This window comes from Phlebotomus argentipes, unplaced genomic scaffold (genome assembly GCF_947086385.1).
Source record: "Phlebotomus argentipes unplaced genomic scaffold, Phlebotomus argentipes genome assembly contig_15, whole genome shotgun sequence".
Classification (NCBI taxonomy): Eukaryota; Metazoa; Arthropoda; class Insecta; order Diptera; family Psychodidae; genus Phlebotomus; species Phlebotomus argentipes.
The window spans coordinates 4,618,966-4,643,596 of NW_026776181.1; the positions used below are offsets into that span (position 1 = coordinate 4,618,966).

Sequence of the window (24,631 nt, forward strand, 5' to 3'; positions counted from 1 at the left end):
TTACACACACACACACACAACACCACGTCCGATCAATCATGTAATTATTTCTTCAGCCAGCCATGAGTAAACCCAAGGACCACCCTTTGACTCCCCCGAAAACCCAATCAGGACCAGACTTGCAAAAAAGCTGTGTGGCGCACATTTTCATCAACATGAGGCAGCAAAATAAATTTTAATTGATTAAAATTTATTTGATTAGAAAGGAAAATCGATCGGGTCGCTGTCGTAATAAGTTTCTGGGTGGCTCTATAAACTTTTATTGGGGAAATTTTCATTAATTTACCCAGCACAACTTACTCCGCTTGTTACTTGGATGCCGCTGGAGAAATATTGCCCGATTTGCTGGGATTTATTTTGCTGAATTTTAATGGCTTGGTTGTACTATACACACAAATTATTCCACGTCCATTCCTTCTGGGAAAATTGATAAACTATGTGCCCAAAAATTAAGCGCTTTTGAGGAGTTTTCAATGTTAAATTACATAATGATATATGCCCAGAATTGGCTATACTATAGCGTAGAGTTATTAATCAATTTGGAACCAAATGAGATTCATATGCAATATATGGTATGGCTCAGTGAGCAAAAATTCTGCTGAATTTGAGGAAGTCTGTCAATACTTGTGGGAAAATGCACAGTCAGAAATGAGGCAATAAGCATCTCTCTCACTCACTCAATATTTATGTTTTACACACTGTGATTCCCTGTGAGTGAATATGCACATAATTCACTCTGTGAACTTTGCAAAGTGATTAGGGGTATTGCTTTGATATTGCTTTCATATCACTGGTGACAGTTGAATTGAATTTGCTTCAATATTCGTCAACAGGCAAAAATAAAGTATGTCATGTAAATATGGACGAAAGTGCATTTACTCTGGGTTCATTGAGAAATTATGATATCAGGCATTTTTTTCTTACTCAAACATTGGATTTTATTAATTTTCCAGAAGACAGTCTGTGGACTTTTTCCCATTCAGGGAGACTCTTCATTGTTCAGTAATTAAAAAGCTCACATTGCAGTTAAATACTCATGATAATACACTCTCAGACCTTGTCTCAGACACCCCAGAAGCCGTGCACTTTCTTACACAACGTATTACTTATTAAATGCCTTTCGGTGCATGGCGAGGAGTCTTGCTTGGAGGAAATGTATAGTTTACTATCTCTTCCTCTCGAGTTGAGTGTTTATACAGCGTTGCAATTAAATATTTTATATGACTTCCGCGATGGAATGTGTGGCAAAAAAGGAGAGCTTTAGCAAAAGTTCATCCCACTTATGCCTTCTCACCATTTCTCATCCAATTTCATGCAATTTGCAAAGTTATTATTAATAGCTTTCGCATATTAATTTTCGATTTCATCATTCAATTTGAATTGATTTGCATAAGCCATTTGATGTTGGGGAAAGCGTGCCTCTGAGGTTCTGTCTATGACATTAAAATTACCCCTTAACAAGGTAATTAATCACACACTGACCCAAAAATGCGATGAAAAGGCATTTTCAGGAAAATGAATTGCCAGTGCTTTTGCGCGAGAGGTGAAAAGTGTGAGTTCGGGGAAGATGACATGCTCTGGATTTGATATACTGTCCCCACTCTTGTGCATGTCATATGTTATGTTACAAAACTTCAAAAGATTTTTACTACATTTCACTTTTTTGCGGTTGAAATGGAGCCACTTTTGCTACATACTGCGCTGACACACTATTGCCGAAAACGAGATGAAAGCTCACAGTTTTGTGCTATGTACTTCCTTAATGTGTGCAAAAGTATGTAAATGAGTCATCATGTGGGATACTTAATTGATGTGGTCAAATTGGTTTCGCCCGCCGATAGCATGTAATTTTAAAAAGCAATATCACGTAATTACACAACTCTGGGGAAAAGCAATTATATTTGTTGGAAGTATTTCAAGTTTTATCACATGTTTCACCTCACAGTTATATATTTTCCCACCATATTTCCCAGAAGACATCCAAGTGGCTGGACAGTTTACGGATGAAGTGACGTAATTGCAAAATCTGCATGTAAAATATTTATTTTTTCGCAAAGAACTCTTTTACATGTTGAAATTGACATTCAGAGGAAGTTTAGAGAGAAATGTTTAATTTGCAGCAATTAGCCAAATTGAAAATATTAAAACTAACGTTTCTTTTGAAGTCAATTTAATTGAATAAGCACGATGTTCATTATAAATATAGTTAATTTCATCTGGATATCATATTTGCTTTTTGATTGGCTGCAACTTGATTTGTAAATTATATCGATTTAATTTTCACAGAGATTATTAAAGCAATTAATTAAATTCATCAAACGGCTGAATTTATAGCGAAAAAAAAATGTTTTCCAAAATAAGGGTTGTTGAAATTCTTCTTACCGTCAATTGTTTGTTCACTCCCAGGGTGAAATATGTAATATCCGGCGAGACTTCCTCAATGGAAATTCACTGGGAGTGTAAAACATTTAAAAGCTCTCCACCGCGAATTTAAATATATATATACATATATATTAGACAGGCGGAATGAGTGGAGAACGAAAACAATGGCACAACCTTTGGCTTTTGTGAGTGGCGTGACAAAGTTATGAAAAAGTCACGAGAGTTTACACAATTTTCCACGTAGAGCAAGTGATGAAAATGGTAATTTGTTTTACTCCGTATATGCGAAATGGACAATGAGAGGCGAATGAAGAGTGTGTGAGACACAAGTATGGGAAAAATGCTCATAAATTAGAGGGAAAATTCTTAAATGATCCAAATGACTTCATTAAAAGTGTAATTAAGTCCTTGTCCCCTTGAATTAATACATCAATTTTATTTATGAACGCATGTTATGTATGGCCAGTGACATGTTGCCTCCTTCGCATTTTCCCAGTCGCAATATCTCTTCCGGGAAATTCGGCGACACACAGTGGGTGGATGGTACATATTTCAAGAGAGAGAGGCACTTAGACAGTCCCAGCATGTGCGGGGGTGGGTATTCATGAGGTGACACCTCAGAGAAGAAGTGGATGCCATCGCAGGAAAAAAGGAGCGCTAGGAAAAATTGGCAGTATAGTGAGTTGTTGGGTAAGAAACCCCAATATTATGGTAATATCCCCATGAGCTGCGTCCTCACTGTGGTAGGGAAAGTGTCTGTGTGGGGGAGGAGGGGAAGCGTCGTGCAGGAGATGCTGTGCGAGAGTCGGAAAGATCCGTGTGTTTGCGGATTCTACCGTCATTGAGAAAATTGGCGTCTCCGTCGGGCCGGCGCACATCATCTCAAAAACAACTACACAGTCCACAAAGCCTCCCATCGGACAGAATCTCAGCTCACCCGACCAGTTCCCAAGCATCTCTTAGCATCTCAATGTGCGGAGGCTGGTCGTCACGCGAGACAACGCCACCAGAGCTCCTTTTTCTTCTCATTTGATGTTTTTCCGCTCCCTTTCGTTCGCGAATGCGTTTCGTGTGTGCGCCAAAGTCCAGCCTTAGCAATTGCTCAAGCGGTGACACTGTGTCCAATTGACTCTGCACCCCACGGGGGAGGCAATTGACGGGGAATTTGCTCAAAACTACGAGAGAGTGCCACCCCCGCAGACTGCAAAAGTATTAAAGTTAATAGAGTTTTTCATATTCGGTCGTTTATTAAATTATGTGAGTACCATAAAGTGGCGCCCCAGCATTATCCTGGTCGTGTTGGCTGGATATTGTAAATCTTCCGCGCGCGCCCCCTCAGCAAACACTCGCACTGGGTGGTGATAAGTCGTGAAGAAGTGCACACAGCGGAGGATAATTGAGTGAAACTGTGACAAAAGCTTATACTTTAATTCCAAATAACGATTATGCAAATCAAATTTGGATTAATGACACCTCAAGCTTAACGAGAGGCTGGAACGACACTCAGCGCACACAGCTTTGGAAAAAATATGTAAGAATAATGCTCAAGAATTTTCAATTAACACATTCTTGGTGTTGAATTTTCATTTGCAATTTTCATCCACTTCTCCCGCATACTATATATACTTTTATTCCGTCACATCTTCTGCTGTGTCTTCCTATTGTTGTGAGAGGAATTTTGCCAAATTTCCATCCTCACACGCACACACCAGAGCCAAGGCAACTCCATCACTCTGGCGAATATTTTCCTGCGGGGAGGTGGAGAAAGTTGATGGGAAAGTAATTTTTCAATCCTTTTTTTCACATCCCCCGCTGCGGCTCCAAACAAGGCGATTAAGCTCAGCAATATTTGCCCTCTTCTCTCAAAACCGGCTGGAAGTTCTTTTCAATTTGGCTTTTAAAGCCCCCGACAAAAGTATTGCACCTTCGGGAATAATATGTGGGTGCTGTTTTTTTGTTCTCTCCGCCCATTGAGAAATCCCAAACAGAGATTTTTCGCCGGAATTCAACCCTCTCTCACTCTCTTTCCGTGAATACAAGCCGAGGAAAAACCATGCGAGGGTGAAGTAGTGCGAAAAAATGTGTTGTATTCGGGATTATTGCACTTCTATTGGCGATAGAAAAAAAGTTTTCAATATAAATGATTTCGTAGTGTTTACCAAACAGAAGTATCTGAAACTTTTTTGTGCTCCGCATCCCTCGAACGGCCTCTTTTCGGGGGGTGGGGGTGGGGATGGGGACGGAAAGGGAGTAACACAACACCCGACAGCAACTGGGAAGAAAAAAGACAGGGAAAGGGCGAATGGTAGACTCGCCGTGTATCTGTGAGCTTTAATTTTATTGGCAGAAGAGATACCATGGTTGTTTGGGTGCTTTTGGAGGAATTTGCAGCGAAACGTCATCAATCAATTGAATAATTTAGTGATTTCTTTCCATCTGATGCCTGATACAATGGGCAATGGGGTGGGCATAAATAAATATGTGAACCACGGTGTGTATTTAAGTGGTGTGAGTGCCGTGTTATACATGATAAAAGTATAAAATCAATACCAGCCAGAAATCCTGCCTATAACACGAGCACAAGTGAGGTTGAAAAGCTCTCCAGTCGTGAACTTTCTAGTGGATGTTTCGACGATGAGACCGTGCGCCATATATATAGTGTATGGGAAATTTAAGATTCAAATATGTGATCTCAAATCTCCCACTTTTCTCCCAAACTTCTTTGTCTCAGCCATTTTTGGGAAATATATAATTTTCGGGCTTCGCCCATAAAGTCTTGCAAGTGCGCAAGAATACCAATTACTTGATGGAGACATTGTTGAGGAATTAGGAAGACTTATGTCCCAGATTTTCTACACTTTTGTGTGGAAAAAATCATTTCCGACAAGAAACATGATTTTGCCCGAAGGATCGCCCAGATTAATGCATTAAATTAATTATCCATTTCACAGAAGTAATCTTTGTCACTAATTGAATTTTCACTTTGATCCTTAAGCACAATCAAATTAAATCGTGAACTTATCTGCTTTTTCCGGAGACACCCGTGATGCTAATTGGGCCATGAAGACTTGCTACAAAGTTTATTGGGCGGAAATAAGTGGAGCCATTGGTTGGCATTTCACACAAATTGCAGCAAAGAAACACACCTTGGCTCTCCCCCTTTGGACAAGTTACACATAAGGCATCTTTAATGTATATTTTCCATACGAAGGGCCCTAAAATAGCAACATATTCACCTATCCAAACTTGAGTGATTCATTAATTAATCAAAGACTAACACTGCGAGGTTTGAATAACCACAGGTTAGATTGGCAGGTGTCAACTCCCAATAGAAGGAGTTTATTGGCCTTTCGGTAAACATCGTAAAGATTGCAATAGCTTATGATCGGAAGGGCTCCCGAAAGCCCCTTGAAAATATGAGATTTTCCGGACTCTCAATCTAGTTAGAAAAGTTGATTGACGGGAAAAATGATATGGTTTTGTTGAAGAACAATGTCTGCGATAGAACAAAGACATCAAATGGTCCAACATACTCACAAGATTAATGCTTTGTTGTTTTCCTCCTCTAGCTTTTCATATTTCTATCCATATCAAGGCCAGATATTTCCAATCAGAACATCTGATAAAAATACTCAGTCAATCAACATTTAATCACGGCCGCGATGTGTGAAAAATTACATTTGTCAGAGCAGAAATCCTTGTGTGAATAACTAAAAGAGAGACATGAAGATTTGCATAGTATAACTAATGAATTCACTATTGTTCATATATAGCTGAATGGAAATTCCACATATTGCCCCAGTTTTATCGCTGAGCACGCAGATTTATTGAATTGTTTAACTTTCCATACTCACTCAGGGCGGGATTAAATCCCTCCGGAGGGAAAAATCACATTGTCAAGCAGGATAAGTTTGTCGAGCTCATTTGCCATTCGATTTCTATATATATAGCTCAATAGCATTCCAATCTTGTGTGACAAATCGTGCCCGGGAAACACCGTTTCCCATTTCGATTAGCGTAATAGGGGAGCTTTTTCACCTCATAAAAGTTTCATTCGTTAAATGATTTATTAAATAGCGTGTGGAAAATACATTTGAAGGAAATTATTGGATATTTTCACGTGGATGAGCCGCCGATGTGTGGCGTGAGGTGAGGAAGTTTTCAGCATTGCCATGAAAATTTCACAGCCTGATCTCAGCTCAAGAGTCACACATTTAATATTGAAGAAGGATGTGGGGAGTTGGCCTGGGGAAAACCCAACAGATTTTTCACTGAGCTGAATTTGCTATTTTCATTCATTTTGGAGCTCCTTCGCCCCAACATTTCACCACACAAAAGTACACACTTCCGCATTGTTGAGCGCACCAACATATTGTTTTAAGTATGAGAGTAAATAGTGTGGCTAGATGAGTCATACTTTTAATTGCACGGCACTCAATGTGCTTACATTTCGCTGAGGAATACATATAAAGTCGATTACCATCGTTAAGTGAATTCATAATAAAGAAGAGTGTGCAATAAGTTAGCAGCATTAAGTGCCATAATTGCGAATTTTCCCAGCGCACAAACACACACACTGCAAGCGATTTTCTCACCAGGGGTGCACGAAAAATCACAAAAATGGATTTTGGCAATTTTCTATATGTCAAATAGCGAAAGCACAATGAATGTGCTGCGCGAAAGGAGATTGAAAAGGAAAATATTTGAAAAGTTAAAACAACATTACCACCAATGGTGAATGTGAGAGAAATGAAGCATTTGCATTTTCCGCCACACTTTATTCCCCGAAAATATGGCGAAATAGGAAAATATGATTCACCTCTGCGCCGCTCAGGTATTATGTTTTTAGCTCTCAACATGTGAAGACGATGGAGCACAAGACATAAAAGAAAATGTACTTTTCTCCAAACCAAACTGCCGTGTGGAGAGCGTTTCAACCTAATTCCCATAGTATTGAATAAATTATCCATTTTATTTCCACACACTATTTTCATTTACAAGTTTCTCGATGAGCTTCCACGTCGTCTTTCCACTTCCTCTCCTTTCGCCAGTTAGCTTTCTTGTTATCTCCCCTCTCGTATGCTTTGCTTTCTTTGACGACATTCAGCTGCGGGGAACTTCTTTTTTGGGGAGTCTTTTCTGGGTTAAGTGTTTGGGTGGGATTTTCAGTTTACTTGATGGCTGCAGAGAGGAAAACTCTGCATGCTCTACATTTTAAACACTATAACGCAAAGTCCTCTCGGGGAGAATATTAAAAGGAGAAATATGACGAATTCTGTCCAATGTAATTACACAAAATCTACGGGAATTATTAGAGTATTTCCTGCCTTCTTCTCAACACCTGCGATTCCACTTTAGCACCAAGGGAAAGATGATACGGCTAACCTGTGTACACCACTGCCTGTCACGGCCACAATTTCTGTAAAGTTATTCATTTCTTGAATCACAGACGCTTCCAGAACTTTGGCAGTGCTTAAAACATGCGATTCTCTTTTTTTCGGAACTTCATAGACTTTTCCAACCGCCTAAATAACCTCAAATACTTTTACTGAGCCATATTTCTGGCCATAATATCTCCACCTTGCACAGCACAAGGCCGACACCCTTCCGGTCGTGCCACATAAACTACAAGTACACAATGTTTAGATAATAAAACCTCATTTAAATTTTACACATGACGACAGTGTTGAACCAGCAACCACGAAATCCTCTCTATTCAGCCAGAATAAAATGCAAGGATGAAACAAGGATAAAAACGAAGCACAGCGACTTAGAACAAGGACATCTCCCAAGGTGTGGTTTATTACGTAATTGTTCCCTGTAAGAACAACATTGTCCAATTTTTCATTTTCTCTCTGGCTGCTCCGCTGTCTGCACAGTTGAAAATGAATGCAGCACGTTGGGTAATTTTCATGTCATGTCGCCATGGACGTTTTTCGGAGTTCAGGTGTGTGACGATTTTTTTTTGTCGCGAAGGGTGGAATGGTGACTATCAGAGTGGCGCGTCCGTAAATGAAATTTCCGACTGAATTGCATTTCTGGCTATTCGCGATACATAGCGAAAAGCGGGGTAATTTTTCATTTAGGTAAAACCCAGTAAAACCAAGCTAAAGCTAAAGCTTGCAGAATAACATACTATAAATATGCATGTGACTTTATAAATGTTTCATTGTGTCTGGCAACGAAAAGTTATCCAGACACATTTCGCTGCTTGCTTGCATTCGATAAGCATTCCATCATTGAGAGCATAGATTATAAAATTCATTACGTAATGAAAGTGCTTTTACGCCGTGAAAACAGTGCTCTTCCCGTAAACCTCCTCTTCTGTAGTCCATATTTCAAACATACACGTCACTTTAATATCCGATCTGATGAGTTGGGGGGGAAAAGAGACGAGGATTCAGCACTCTTAACAATATATCCTCATCCTGTCTCGCCTCTGGTCTTCGTGCATTCAGAGAAATTTATGCGGGAAAAGGATAATGCTTTGAGGTTTACGGGCACATCCTATTCAAAGGCATTTTCCGGTCTGATATCTGAGGAACCGGAAAAAAGAATCCGGCCGAGAAACACCCTCGAGACTTTATTGAATTCCAGTGTTTGCCTTAAAGTCGCTTTCAATTAAAATTTAAGCCATTACCGGCGGTGGGATGGCTTATAACATCGTAAAGTACTAAATGAAAGGTGTAAAAGTGTTTTTATTAAAATTTCGACATGGTCTGTGTATATGTGGCAGATGAACAAGAGTGTGTGGAAAATTTCTCCGACAGTCTTACAATATATTCGAGGGGAAGACTTTCGCACGTTCTTCGAAGGATCATAAATTTCTCGAATGAGGCGAGAATAAAAGACTGTGGGGAGAACCGCAAATGAAGAAAAGAAAATTTACAGTAATGTTTTTAACTTAATTCTCCCACAGAGGATCAAATTCTGGAAACCATCAATAAAATGTGGTACAATTTAGGATTTTTGAAAAGCTTCGCATACAAATATGTTGAAGGAAATATGCCTGACAAACATATCTGACTTCAGCAATAGCGAAATTTTCTGTAAAGTATTCAATTTAATAACAAACCATTTTACCTCAAATATTTATTATGCAAAGAAATGAAACACACAAATTCCTCACAACTCAACTTCCCAACTAGAATCTCACGAAAGTTTGCCTAAAGTCCACACGAAACTGTTCTGAGTCGGGCATCTCAGAACTATGCACATTACCCATTGATGTTGGGAATACATAATTCTCACATCACCAAAATCGGTAAGCGAATTCGCAAATACATTCAACTCGAACGCATGTTTGTTCAAATTAAACTAATTTCAAATTTGCCTACATTACTTTATCGTAGTGGAAGTTGAAAGTTCGAATTCACCCTTGAATGGATTATTGCAGCAATATCTGCATTTGGATAATCAAAACACTCAACTGTGAATTTGTGATGGAACATGATTCCGAGTACGTGTTTTGAGGTCAGTGGTTTTTGTATGCTGCATTCTTTGGCATAGAGCTGAATTCGTTTTGTAATCCTGCAATCAGTTGCGCGATTCCACTTAATTGATGACTTTAGACTGTATTGCGGGGATCGATATGCTGGGGTGGATTGTATAACGTCGAAGCGTGAAAAAAGGACGAACAGGAGGGCGTGAAGAACAGTCGGTATGGGTATTTATCTCAATTCGCTCCTCTCTTTCTTCTCTCCATGTCCCATTTTCGCTCCCCCCCGCCGAACCACCCCTCAAGCACTTTAATGAAAGTGTATTATGAAGTCTCTAGTATTTTCTACATAATTTATATAATAAGAAATGGTCTCGTGATGGCGTCTACTAGTCGAACTTCCGTATTCGTAAATTGTACCACGCATTGCAAAGAAACTTTTCCCCGAGCCATTTACTCTTTTATATGAGAAGGCAAAGTCTCGCTCTTTAATAGTAATATCAGACACATTACAATAAAGTGTATATTTATTGTGGTGAAATTTGTGGGATGTGCCTCAAGTGTGTGTGCGCTCCCTTCGCGTCAAAGAACATTTTCTTGTCTCTGCCACTCGTTAACTGAAAACGTGTATATGGGACTATGGATGATGGGAAAAGTCGAAAATTGTACCATTTGGGTGGCTAAAGAATAATAATTTTGTTGACACCCCACAAAACGTATCATATTAAATGTCGAGGGGGTGAGTTGACACTGTGCTATGTTGGGTAATTTATAAATGAGTCCATTGTCAGCCAACACTTTAGTCTGTCACATGTGAAAATTATTTCTTCGTGGCCTATGAATGATGGCATAAAACTTGCGTCAATACACTTTTTCACCGTGATAAATCTTACACTCTGTCAAATAGATTCATATATTTTCCTCTCCGGATACACACACACACGCACACACTTTTCCCTGCCGCTCCACTCCAGCCGTTTATCCCTTTTTTCTCTTCTCCGGGGGCCTCCCTTACGTGGAGGCAGAAAAAATGGTTTTCCCAGGAGATGACTCGGTGGGTGGGAAAGGATAAAAGTAGGCACACATCAAAGTGGTGTCACGTGTGAGTGTGTGGGGAAAAAGGGATGGCATTGCGTCAAATTGAAATTGAACACACAACTAAAATCATATTCCTTTAAAATAGACACCTGCTCCTAATTTTATATCATATCTATCTGGGCTGATTCGAAAAATATCAGATTATTTGCAGAGATTGAATTTGGAAAAGGGGATCATCATATCAGTACGATGAGTACCCCATACATATTGCATGGAAATTGTTTTCATGTGTCATATTTGGGGGCTACAGATGGCAATAAAATCTCCAATATGTGCGAAGAAATTGCAGAGAATGCTCGTTGTATGGAAATTTCAAGCACAGCACAACAGAAACCGATCCGAATTCACTTTGTCATTCATCATGGGTGACTCTGCAAAAGTGCTTCTCTAAAACATATAATAACCCACATTTTAAAATGGTGTATAGCATATTTTTTCGTGGAAATTTTGCCAAGCTGAAACAGTGGAAAAAATGGCCACAAAGGCTCCTTTCATTGCACACAATTCCGATGCTCGTGCGGAGACAAATGTGACAAAGGAATAGACGAGATATAAAAAATATGCCAAAATGATTGGAAATGGATTGCGGAAACAAATTATGATGGCGAAAGCAAGAAATGGGTACGTTTTCCATACAAATGACTTCCCCCTGTGATATTGGCGCCATGAAAGACGATGTCGCTGGCAGCGGAAAGGAGGGGTTAATAAATACAAGAAGGGGAAATTATGGAAAGTGCAAAAAACATAAAATTGTATAATTTCGGGAGGCAGAGAGAAAAAAAAACAGTGAGGAGTTGTAATAAAAAGGCATAAAAACACACGCCCCTCAAACTGAAGGATCAATATTTGTTTAAAGCAGAATTCCTTCATATACAGCTCAGTGCGAGATTGTTATATATTTTTGACACATGACACAGTCATACTATGAGATAGACCCTTAAATTCTATCCTCGCGATTGCCATTGAGATTAATACGACTGGAATTAAGTCGTAAAATTTATTATAACAGCCCAGCGAGAGGGAGATTTATTCATGCAAAAATCCAACACCGGCTCTCGTCAGTTGGGTTTGTCAGCATCGATCGTGTCAAATTTTAATTCGATTTCCCATAAAAAGATTAAACATGTTCAGTTTTAAATTGGTCAGCGCTTAAACGCATTATAAATCACATTCAATGTCAGTTGTTTTCACATTTTTATTGCTCCAACTCGCTGTGCGCCTCGCAATAACCTCCGCATTTCGTCATGAACTTTGCAATTTTGCACATGTAGTCACCAAGCCATATCCTTAAAATCCTATTACTTTCCTCGCTTATACTATTTGAGAAACTTTGTTCAGCAAACTGGCCTTCTTTCGCCACTGCTGGAAATTAGATTTTCCCAGCATTTTTCATGCACATTTGTTCTGACAAATTAGAAAATCTCTCCCCTTACTTTTCAGCTTCACTCCGGAAAGCCAATGTAATATTTTCCCAATAAATTCCCATTTTTGTCATCTCTTCATTTTCTCGAGTTATCTCAATGGTTGATTTTTTTTGTGTGCTTCTCTTTCTCCACAAAACCATCTCCAATATTAGCCCTGAGAGTTATGGGGTAAATTTAATATTCCCAAATCATCATTATTTGACTGAGCTTGTGAAAATTGAGCGATTTTTTTATCCGTATACTTTATATTTTTCTGTAAAATTAATTCTGCGCGAATCCTGAACGCATTCACAACAAGGGGCAGATATTATATGATCGAAAGCGGTGTACAGCTTTAACGGGGTTGTTATGAATTGTAAATTGCAAAAGATTCTCTTGTATCAAATTGAAGGATTTTATAAATTATTTTGCTCGGACAAATAAATTTTATTGCTTTTCTAGGTTAAGTGGCGATTTAAAACAGATTTTCGTGATTAAATAGCCCTCAAAATCATCTAATTTGTTTTTAAGCTGAGAATATTTATCTTTTTCTTGACAGATTTGAATATTTGAACTCGAAAAACTTCAGATTTGTTAAATTTCAGAATAAGGAATGAGCTGAAAAGTCCATCATAAGCTCAAAAATGTCATGTGTCTAGAAAAATATCTCTTTTCTGAGTTTTTTCTCATTAAATTATCTGGTACATCGTGAAATTTGCTATATTTATAATTTGGTTAAAATTTTTCTTAGTACTTTTCCGAGAAGAGAAATTAGAAAAATGACAAAAGTTGTTCATGAACAAAATGTGGGACATTAAAATTAGTTCATACAATCTGAAATTTAAAAATTTGAATAGCTTAAACCTCTTGAGACGGAAAACCCCAGATTACATTGTGATAAGTTAGAAATAAGCGTAAGAAACAGCTGAGGGAATCTAAAAATGCCTTTAACGACATTCAGAAGAGCATGAAGTACTAAAAATTCAACATAGAATCTGTTTAAGTGTGTCCAGGAAGTGGTGTACAGATTTCAGGCATATTATCTCCCCCCTTGATTCACCGCAATTTTAAGTCCTGAAATTGCAAATAGAGTGATGGCTTGAATGGTCAGATCAATTGCACGCGATAAGTTGGACTGAGGCAATTTTGCAAAAAAGCACGTCACGCATTCATTTTGACTAAAACGGAAATATTTTCACAAGCCAAACAAAACCATCACGTATGATCAGCGTGAATTGAATGGCGGGTAAAAAAAGCAATTTAAGGATTACTCCACTTTGAAATACATTTTAAATGGTCACAACATGGGACAAAAGGATCAAAATACAAAAGAGAGGGTGTCACAGACCAGAAAAATAGCACATTAAATGAACCACAAGTGGAGGCGCAATTGCCGTGCAAGCCATGCGGGAAAAAAGGCATAGAGTTTCCACTTGTACAGCATTGTAAGTGGGGAAATTGCGTCCGTTGCCACCACAATTACATGCCCCTCAATGTCGAGGTCTATTTGCATGAGCATTAAGCATATGGTGGTGGGAAAGGAACCCCTTTTTTTGACTCCTTCGCTCTGCACTGACGGAGATCTTTAGTTAAATCAACTGGAAAGAATGGTAAATGTCGGCCTTCAGCAAGGTTTCTTTATGCACGACCGCAATTAACATAATAATTAGAAGTGCGCACAGTGATGGAAAATATTCCTTTTCACTTTACACTTCATTTTCTCCATTCACTGCAATTTATTATGATTTCAAAACATACAAATTCAATGGGAAAATATGTAATTGGAGATTTTTGTTTCACAATTTTCGCTCCATGGAAATTGTATATCTTTTAATCCCTTCAGAATGAGTGAGCTGACAATGAAATTATCTTATAATTAAGCTTGAAGTTTCCCGGATATTTCATTATTCTGGAATAAAGAAAAACAAGACTTTGCGTAAATTCATTTCTAAATGAAGAGAAACATTGGAAATGTTTGAATTTACAGCTCACAGAACTTTGCAACTATTTGTTTTGATTGCAAGAAGCAAGGAAATAAATTAGATGAAACACTTGAATCTCCAGTACGGAAATCTTCATTATAACTCTTGAGATAAATTGATGAAACAGAACTGCGCCACGTTTCAAAAAGTCCACACAAGTGGAGAGTTATTTAAAATTTTAAAACCCGAAGTATAGAGTTGAAAAACTTATACCCAGCAAATATTTCATAAGGAAATTTTCCTTTCGCACCACACTTTTATTGACTCGGTTGGAGCTTTTTTCTTCTCCCAACTGAAAGTTATACACCATAAATTCTTCATGAAAGCCCAAAATCCTCGCAAAATTCATAATTTTTCCAAATTGCGTCGTGGACGTCTTGCGTAATACATCGGGAGATATTTTCAGTATTTTTCATTCACAGTATCGAATAGAGAGCAAGGAATTCTTCTTTAAAGGTGACTCTTCAACACACATTCTGAGAACACTCGAAGCTCTGGCAAAGAGAAATATTACCTGAGCTGGAAAGAAGTGTCTGCGGAGGGTGAAAATGTAGTCAAAATTGATATTCTCTCCTATGGATTTTCCAAGATGAAAACTGAGGAGGAACCTTCTGAAGGACTGCGTCGAAAAGTCTCTCAAATACTTGAGAATTGTACTAATTGTACAGATATTATGATACAATGTTTACCCAAGGTTTCACTCCCTAATTTGATATATTATTTCATTTTCTCACAAAGGGACACCGAAATGAGATATCATTTCAATTTCATGGTGTGATAAATATCTTCTCCTCCGCGCGGACAAAATCCCTTGGGCGTCTTTGAAGGAATAAAAATTCAAATTCCTTCCGTCCAAGTAAAACAAGTCGGGCAGTGTTGACTTCATGTTATTGATTAGGTTACAGGAACGTGCTTCTTGCGAAATATAGCATTTTTAGCTCAGCGAACAGTGATGAACATAAATAAAATGGGGGGTCAATATAAGGGTGTAACACTAAGTGGACCAAGTTTTGGATTACCAGAAGGATCGAGTTTCAATATCCAGCCCTTCAGGAAGTTGATGAGTAAAGTTCATAAGCTAACTTTGTCCTTTCTTCTGCGCAAACAACATTTGCCCACTACAAAAGTGGATAAACCACTTGATTGCTGATAAATTATCCAGTTTTACATTGTAACCTCTAATACTGGGGAATCTTCTCAAGGACAGGAAAAAGCCTCATGAAAACAGATTTGGATTAATAAATTCACAAAAACGAGCCTGGGCTCTTGCGATCAGTTTTATGTGGGAGGAAAATTACTGGGTGAATTAGAAAATTCGGATCTAAATTGGTCCCTCCATATTCTCGCATATGTTTTACATATTTAAACATCACCTCTTGTACACCCACACTTGTATGTTATTTGATTTTCGAGATGATTCACTCAGTCGGAGTTTTCTTGGCGCAAATTTTCTTATTAACTCCATGGAAATTAATACCGAGAATGAGTACCTCGACGATGCATAGATGTATTTATTTTGCCTCACCAAGAAGCTCATTAAAGATTCATTCAAGGCTGAATTTTCCGCACTTGCTCAGCTTCCACCCAGAAATCTCTTAGTCTGGGAAATGGTGAAAAAAAATCTGTAATGTCTACAGAACCTTTGTTGACTCAAGCGGCGAATTCTTCTCTCTGTTCTTGTGTGCGGACGCAAAAATCGTATAATGATATGAGAGGATGTGTGATTTAATTAGAAACTAGCTGACAATGGACTTTTCAATTTGCCTTTGGAGAGCTTTATATGAGGGACTGGGAAATGTGTTGAGATGAAATAAAAGCGGAAATCACCCTAATATTTCTAACGACGTCCTGCATGCATGAATTTCCTCAATTTATACTGCGAAATAACATATAAATGATGTGCGCCGCCCCACAACTTCGGCCTCATGTACACACACCCTCAATGAGAGGCAACTCGCTCGCAGGAGCATGTGAAATGCTACATGGCTCTCAAGTTCCATTAGGATCCGAGCTTTTATTAGTGGCACCGTAGTTATGTACTTACATGTAATCTTGAGGTTTTCATAATTAATATTGTTATAACCAGTGATATTATTTGACAAAATTGGGTTTCTTCAATTAACATTAATGCGGATACACGTACACCAAACTATTCCAAGAACCCACTCAGCCATGGTGATGCATCACACGGTCCTCGACCTCGCTAGTGAAACTATCGAAAATTATAACATACTTCCATTATTATTATATATGACTGGAAACAATTTATCGCTGCAATAGCGATATTTCCTACTATCTAGGATAACTATGACTGGATAGCGGTGGCTTATTAGGCATGCGAAGCACATTGGTACACTTCGAAACTCGCAAATTAATCAATGGTTTCCGTACAGTGCCGTGTAGCAAAAACCTCCCAACATATACGAGTAACTTTTATCCCGGGAACTTTCATAAATATTGACACACACGCCCTGGAACAGCAATCCCCGACTCATTGCCCAAGTGTTGCGAGAGCTTTAAAGCCATGGCCACGTAATCCCAATGAACAAGGCACGGTGTGACCATTGCGGGGTCGCTCAAAATGCAATGAAGAGATCACCGAGTGATAAGTTTCACCCGTCACACTTCACAAAAGCCTCACAAATCCATCAAATTTTGATAATAATATTCCGTAATTGAAGCAGGACACAAAGTTGGCACAAAGTACTCAAACCCTGAAGGTTATTTAATATTTATCATTGAACTCTTAGCCAAGGTGGAATGGCTAGAAATCCTTACACCACTTTCACACACTTTCAACATTTTTAAAACTGTTTTAGAGTAAAAAAAAAAGAGGGTTTTTTGGGGTTATTAAGAGAATCTTGGAAGGAATTCCAGAAAAATTATCAAACAGTAAAGTAAAAATCTATTTTTGAAGTTTCACAACTGGAAAATTATTGACATTTGATTAATAGGAAGAATTAAATGTTTTTGGTAATTATTTATTTAATAAATCTTGCTTAACTTCGACGCATAACCTAGAAAATCAATATTTGAAATTTTATTTTTGTATGAATTTCTGTCTTGTTCGCAGAAATGCATCAATTGATGTGAAAATAGATTTGAAAAAACCTACTTCCGCTAAGGTGTACACCACTTCTGCTCATATTATCTCCCCTTGCTCTTAGCAATGAATCTACGACAATTGTCATGGAGATTGGCACATTTTCGACACATTGTCTAAAAATAACACTTTATAGGCTGTAGCACGAGGAAAAGCTCCAAGCGGCTAATTATAAAGTCTGTCTCATTCATAACCAAGTGAATAACAAGATACCACTCGAAGATTCCACTCGATTGTCTGTAAAACTCGAATTAAATTCATGTGAGATTCAATAGAATTTGGAACAATGTGGAAGCCATGTTGGAGTGAATAAACTCCGAAAATTAATTTCCCTTTCGATTGAAATGTCTGTCCCATATATTAAAAGTTGAATGATGTTTAAACAGTCTCCCGTTTTGGGAATACATTTCCCTCGAAAAAAGTGGTTCGGGATGTGAATTTGGGAAAGGGACAAGAAAAAGAATCAAATGCAAACTGAAGGTGAGCGAATGTTGATTGTTTGAAGATGTCAGGATTGAGGAAATCTGGGGCTTCCGGAAATATTTTCTGGCCTTTCGGCACGAGAAAGTCATATTCCTCCCTCTTTGGACACTTTTCCTTCCTTTATTATACAGGCCAAATCCACATTTCTATATGTCGAGGGTCTACCGCTCGTTGTATACATGGGGTTGACATGAGCAGGAGTGATATTGCAAATATTTACCCATCACAGAATCTCATATACGGGAACAGGACGCCGGGAAAAAGTATCACGCACATTGAAAATACATTTTTTGCTACCCTCCCAAATTCATGGTTACATCACGCTCTCGTATCGAACTATTTTAATCACTTTTTGTGTACACTTCGTCTAAAATGCCAAGGATGATAGAAAGCAATTAGGGTAATTCAGTCAACTTTTTCGACTCTCCGTTTTTTTTTTAATTAAATTTCAATTTGCAATTCAGTTGGGTCTAACAGCATCAAAAAAAGCGCACCACATAGCTGAAATGCAGATAGAGGACACCAAATACAGGATGTTAATGGATAAAAATCTACATATATGTATATTTTAGACCTAATATTGCGAACACGTATTTTAAACTCAGAGTGGATTAGTACATAGAGCAGAGCGTTATAATTGAATATTGCCTTGTTTTCAAAAGCGAGCAATAGAGTGTGTTGTCATAGTCCCGCCCATTCGTTAGCCCCGCCCACTGCTGAGGCAGACAGAAGTGATAAAAAACACATCAAACATATAGAGTAAATAGCCATAATACATTTAATTTTCTGCACTCTGCATTACATCAAGCTCGCAATTATAAATTCGTTCATATTAATGTGTTTTATAGATTTTCCTGACACACACTCAAATTGGACCTGACATGGAACTGTATATTACCCAATTAAATTGCAAAACTTTTCAATCTTTCCCCCCAAATTAATGTCAAATCGATATGACGAGAAAAGCTTGCAGAATACTTTCCATCACGATTTCGAGGTGCTTTTGGAAATTCGCCGCAATCTTCTATTAAGATTATCTGGAGTGTGTGATGCTTTTTGCAAAATATCCATGCAAATTCCTCGTCTGTTGCGAAGGCTTTAAGCTATTTCACAGATGCGATTATCCGCTATGTGGCACTGCAGATCTCGTTTTTGCTCTCACCCATATCTTGAAATCATCTTATCATGTCCCACGGGGGTGGCGACGATTTCTTGCCAAGTTAATCGATTCATAGAGCGACAAATTCTCTTTTATGACCCCTCTTGAAGCTGTCTATCTGACTGGCGGTGCGGTTTAATGGCGATGGTTGGCGCTGTGGGGGCAAAAGTGTTGTGTTGCGAATGACAATAATATATTAGAAGACAATTCATAATAATTACCTAACGTGTATTATTTTCCACGAAAATCCCGCAATTTTTCACTTGTGCAAACCATAAGCTCCTCAGAGGTCACATTTATTTCCCTTCCATTCGCCGTTTGCGTGGCAAAAGCTCTGCGGCACAGAATACAATTCCTTCCCCTGTAATCACATAGAATTAGTCTTGCAGTGATTGCACGACCAATTGTGTTGCTCGAGACATTGATAAATGCTTGCTGTATTTTGAAAGTAATAATTTTTAATTACATTTCACGATTGCTCTCTATCTGTCTCGTTCTGGGTTTTCTTGCAGGTCGCCCAAGGCGCGGAGGGTGAGCAGTGATGGTGGGCAACGAGGATGAAGAGGCCACAGGAGAGGAGATTTTGCACATTACATTTCAATAATTGAGGAATTGCCAACCGATGTGGATGGAGTTGAACATGGACAGGAGATTTCCAGCATTTGCAAATTTGCATATTTGATTGGGGGGCGAATTTTCCGATAGAGCGCACATACACACACCCCCAGAAGGGGTTGGGGCAGATAAAAAGAAAAACCGGGGCGAAAGGGTGCGACAGCCAGCAAGAAATGAAGTGGATTTTGGTGTTTATCTTACTCCTCTGCCACGTCATTCGCCGAATAATGTCGTCATGTCCATTGGAGGTGTGCATATGCAAATGGAAGGGTGGCAAGCAGACGGTGGAGTGTGGCGGCAGGAATTTGCTAAATCTGCCCGACCGCATGGATCCCGGTACTCAAGTGCTTAACTTCTCCGGAAACAGCCTTACGAATTTACCCGCTGAGCGATTTCTGCGGATGGAATTGATAAACCTGCAGAAAATCTACCTTTCGCGCAATCACATCATGAAGGTGCACGGCAGGGCGTTCAAGGGTCTCACGAATCTCGTCGAGCTGGACCTCAGCGAGAACATGCTCACAAGCGTGCCCACGGAAACCTTCCAGGACTACTCATCGCTGATGAGGCTGTCACTGAGTCGGAATCCCATCAGGGAGCTGAAGACGGCCTCCTTCAGACACCTGTCGTATCTCACCACGCTCGAGCTGAGCCACTGTCAGATCGAGCTCGTGGAGAATGAGGCCTTCATCGGGATGGACAATCTGGAGTGGCTGCGCCTGGATGGGAATCGCATGCACGCGATCCAGGGCGACAGTGTGCTGCCCACCTCGCTTCACGGCATTGATTTACATGGAAATCAGTGGCGCTGCGACTGCCACCTAATCGACATCCACAGTTGGCTCATGAGCACAAATGTGCCCCAAATTGAGGACCCCGTGTGCGCATCCCCGGCCCGACTCGTGGGTGTCCCCATAAAGACTGTGTCAACGGAGGAGTTGGCCTGTCTGCCCCACATAACGCCGACCACGCTGTACTTGGAGATTGCCGAGGGCAGAAATGTGTCGCTGTACTGCAAAATAACCTCAATACCGGAATCTACAGTGTCATGGTGGTTTCAGGGGCAGATCCTGCAGAATGAATCAATGGTAACAAACAATTTGCATCTGTACTACTATATCGACGAGGGAATTGAGGAGAAGCGTAGTGATTTATTCATCTACAATGCAAATGCCGAGAATAATGGCACATTTGCTTGTTTAGCTGAAAATGCGGCTGGTCGCTCGCAGGCCAACTACACAATACGTGTCATTGTGAAGGAGAAGCAAGTGGTTGAAGATGTCGTCACCCTCACGGACGAGCATTTGTTCATGATGTACAGCGTGGGCGGTGGGGTGGGTGGCATTTTGCTCATCATTGCATGTATCATCATCTGTAGATATGTTAGACGCTCCAAGGTACCTAATGACATTCGTATTAATGAGGTGAGTTTGGAAACTTCACCCACGGCAAATCAAGTGCTCAAGACGCCACACACCAACCACGATATTTCATCGCCATCCGACCCAAATACAATAAATAAGCACAGCATTAATGGCAGTGTGGCACCCAATGGCACCATCAAGAGCTCCACGGCGCTCCTAATCACCGATGAGAATTTCATGCGAAGGGTGGACTCACCTCAGGTGGCCGCCGGACGCGCCTGTGGTGGCGCCGATCCCAACCCAGACTTAATTAATGACGCCGAGAGCAAGGGTCAGATGTGCAATGATGCACGATTAAATGCGTCACGCATCGCATGTCTGCCAGTGCGCGGCGTCAATCGCGATATGTACTACGAGAATGACGTTCACCTCAATCCCATCAACCTCTTCGGGGCCCACGGAGAGTGTCCCAAAGTCACCATGGTGGCCGCGCCGGACAAAATCCTGCAAGTCACGGAGTTCAGTCGCTTCGGCACCATGCCGCATCCCTCGCGCGTGAAGATGCACACCTACACGCCGCTGCGCTACTCGCAGGAGGCGGAATTTCTCAAGCAATCGGCCGACCAGAGGGCCTTCGACATCTACACTCCGCCTCCCAACCTCCGCTGCACCGTGGACGGCTATCCCTACGGGGCGCAGGTGGTGGCGTACAAGACGACCGACAACAGCCACCTCTTCCCGTCGCCGCCGGAGCCCTTCAAGAACGACGCCACCCCCTGCAATCCCATCGTGTCCTACAACGCGTGGTACTCGGCACCGCAGCCCTGGCCACCATGCCTGCCGGCCTACCAGATCAAGGTGAAACCGTGCGACGTGACGGAGAAGCGAAGCGCCTCGGCCCAAACGCTGCCGCCAGATCCACCCGAGTGCACAACCCCGGCCACCATCGTGGAGGAGGCGGGCGAGGAGGCGGAGGAGAAGGCCGAGGCGCAGAAGAGTGACAGTGAGTGCGGTGAAGAGAAATTGAAACACTTCCCCCTGGCTGATAGTCCCGATGAAGGATACGAAGACATGAGCCAAGAGGGGATGTGACGAACACAAGGAAATGGTACAACTTCCACTTCAAATAAATTCTCCACGTCATTCAATGTTTTTTCATACTGCAACTCAGCGGGTGTCCTCATAGAGGATGACGCCGTGGCACTGTAATTAATTACACAATCCCCACACACAAATATAAACAACACACACACACACACACTGCCGGAATAGTTGAATCCACCTCAAATACATTACACATTTCACGGCACTCCTCTCAGATCGATTAGAGAAAGAAGATCATGTTATAAGTAAAGTTTCACATGACGCATTAAGAGTCGCTGCAAAAGAATTTGAAATTAATTCTATATATAGAGTTTCAATGGAGACGCCTGGTTTGCGCTGCACCATTTTTGTTAGAAGACTCCTATGAATACAATGATACTTGCGAAATTGACTTGGTTTGGTGCATTTTTCTTCTCCACCAAAGTTCTATCTCAACTTTTCCACATATTTCAATGCAAAGAGGATTTAAAGTTTCACGATATTTGGTGAATCGATGGAGATGACTGGTTGTTTTTATTTATCAGGGTAAATATAAGAAGTCATATGCAATATTTATCGATCTGGCAGGTAATGTGCTGCTATTTTTGAAAAAGAAAGAAATAATTTAGGTATTCAATCAGTAACTTTACATGTATATCTAACGATTTATAATGGAAACGAGGAGGATTTTTGCTAAATCATGTAAGATACTTATACAGTTAGAACATAATCAGTGGTTTCTATGAAGAATTGTGAAATTTTCAACATTTCCCTCACAGAACTTTCGTTAGCAATTAATTTTTGTGATATCAACACAGACTGATATTTTAATGGCTCAATGTTTTTTGCAAAAAAAAGGTTCAGCAGAGTTTTGTTCTTCCTTACGGAGGTGGATGTAATTTACTTTTTCCCCCAACTGTTCACACTAAAAGGCATGATCATGAGGATTTCTTTGTGCGACAAGAGAGCTTTAATCGACATTAACTTCTTTTTGTTATTACACTTCCTCAAATGGGAGAAAAGGCGCGCAGGGGATAAGGAAACATGTTGACACGATAAACAATGAAGAAATATTGAGGATATTTGTGAACCAAAACAACACAAACTGTTAGCAATAACAGGCAGAGAAATACAAGAAAAACACTTTTAATAGCGATAAAATAATTGTATTATTAGTAATTTGTACCTACGAGTAATGAATAAATATGAAGAAAGGTATTATATAGAGAGAGATGTACATAGTAGACCATACTCTTAAGGATTGCGTCTCTAAATTAGACGATAAAGACTCTTTATTTTATCGTAGAGCGACAAAGAGAGAGCAAAATTGAGAAGCCAACTTCCTTCGGTTGCCCTCTTATTTTTTGTTAATTGGGAAATTACCCCCATTGTAGGAAAACTGTAAAGAGTTGAAATTGGTATATTGTGTAAGGAGGCAAGACAAATGAGAAAGAGAATAAAATAAGACTAATGATAGAAAAATTAATAGTTGCCTTTCACTTCTCCACGGACCGCCCAACCACCCACTTTTCCCCGGAGAATGACTTTGATAAAAGTGCTCGAGAGCAGCTCTGAAGATGCTGTCTAATGGGATAATAAATGGCCATGGAAGGTGGTTTGCAGATGTAAAACAATCAAATAAATCGAAATTCAACTGAAAATTTATCTCTTCACAATAGATAAGAATTAAGGATATTTTCTCCGTGCACTTTGATCTCTCTCACGAAGCCGTAATCAAGAAAAATGCATGGAATATTTTGCAGTCTTTGCAGCACATGTGCATCGAAGGAGTGAACGCTGAAATATAATGCCAATTACCTGTGCATAAAATCCTCAATCGAATGCCGATGCATAGCTTTAGGGTGGAGAAAAAAAACCTGAAGAAGATCCATGAAAATAAATTTTATTTACTCCCTGAAAGAGTTTCCATGTAAACCGGGTGAGAGCTGCATTTTTTAATAAGAAATGCGCAAAGAAAGAGAGTTCAAAGTTGATACAGTGGAACATAAAGTTTACATTGTTTATGGCTATGGGATATCCTTTCCCACCCATGAAGAAATGATGGACTTCACCGCAGAAAGCAAGTAAGGTAAGTGAGCACAGTAAATATTTGGATTTCTTCCAATATAAAACTTTTCATCCTCAAACTCGCCTTGTAATTGAGTAAAAAATATTTCTGTGCCAACGCACAGCACAAGAAACAAATGGATATCTCGCAACTTCTATATAGAGTTACAAACTGCATGGGAAGTGCTTTAGTACCATCGATCGGGCCTCTCGTTTCACACACTTAAGTAAATTTCTCTGAAGATACAATCGGTAATTTCGTTTAAAATCAATTTGCATGCAGATTTGTCAATGGCAGTTGAGTGTCAGGCATCGAGCCGTGAAATTCAGAGTTCTTATCGTATTAGAAATTGATTTTCATAGACATAGATGAATTACTGAAATAAGATATTACATATGCGGAATATCTAATCGCATCTATGATGTGAAAATATCATCTATAGTGTGTTTATAA

General features: G+C 39.7%; 1 protein-coding gene across 1 annotated transcript; it reads left to right on the forward strand.

The window, feature by feature from the left end:
* The first annotated feature begins 3,344 nt into the window (after positions 1-3,344).
* Positions 3,345-23,582, forward strand: LOC132262789 (uncharacterized). Its single transcript, XM_059762203.1, has 2 exons — positions 3,345-3,913; positions 19,561-23,582. Exon 2 carries the CDS (start codon positions 19,837-19,839, stop codon positions 22,117-22,119), a length of 2,283 nt encoding a protein of 760 aa, XP_059618186.1. The 5' UTR covers positions 3,345-3,913; positions 19,561-19,836; the 3' UTR covers positions 22,120-23,582.
* Positions 23,583-24,631: the final 1,049 nt, after the last annotated feature.

What these genes read in the sequence shown, in the direction of transcription:
- LOC132262789 (XM_059762203.1), top strand. Translation starts at nt 19,837, where the DNA reads ATGAAGTGGATTTTGGTGTTTATCTTACTCCTCTGCCACGTCATTCGC.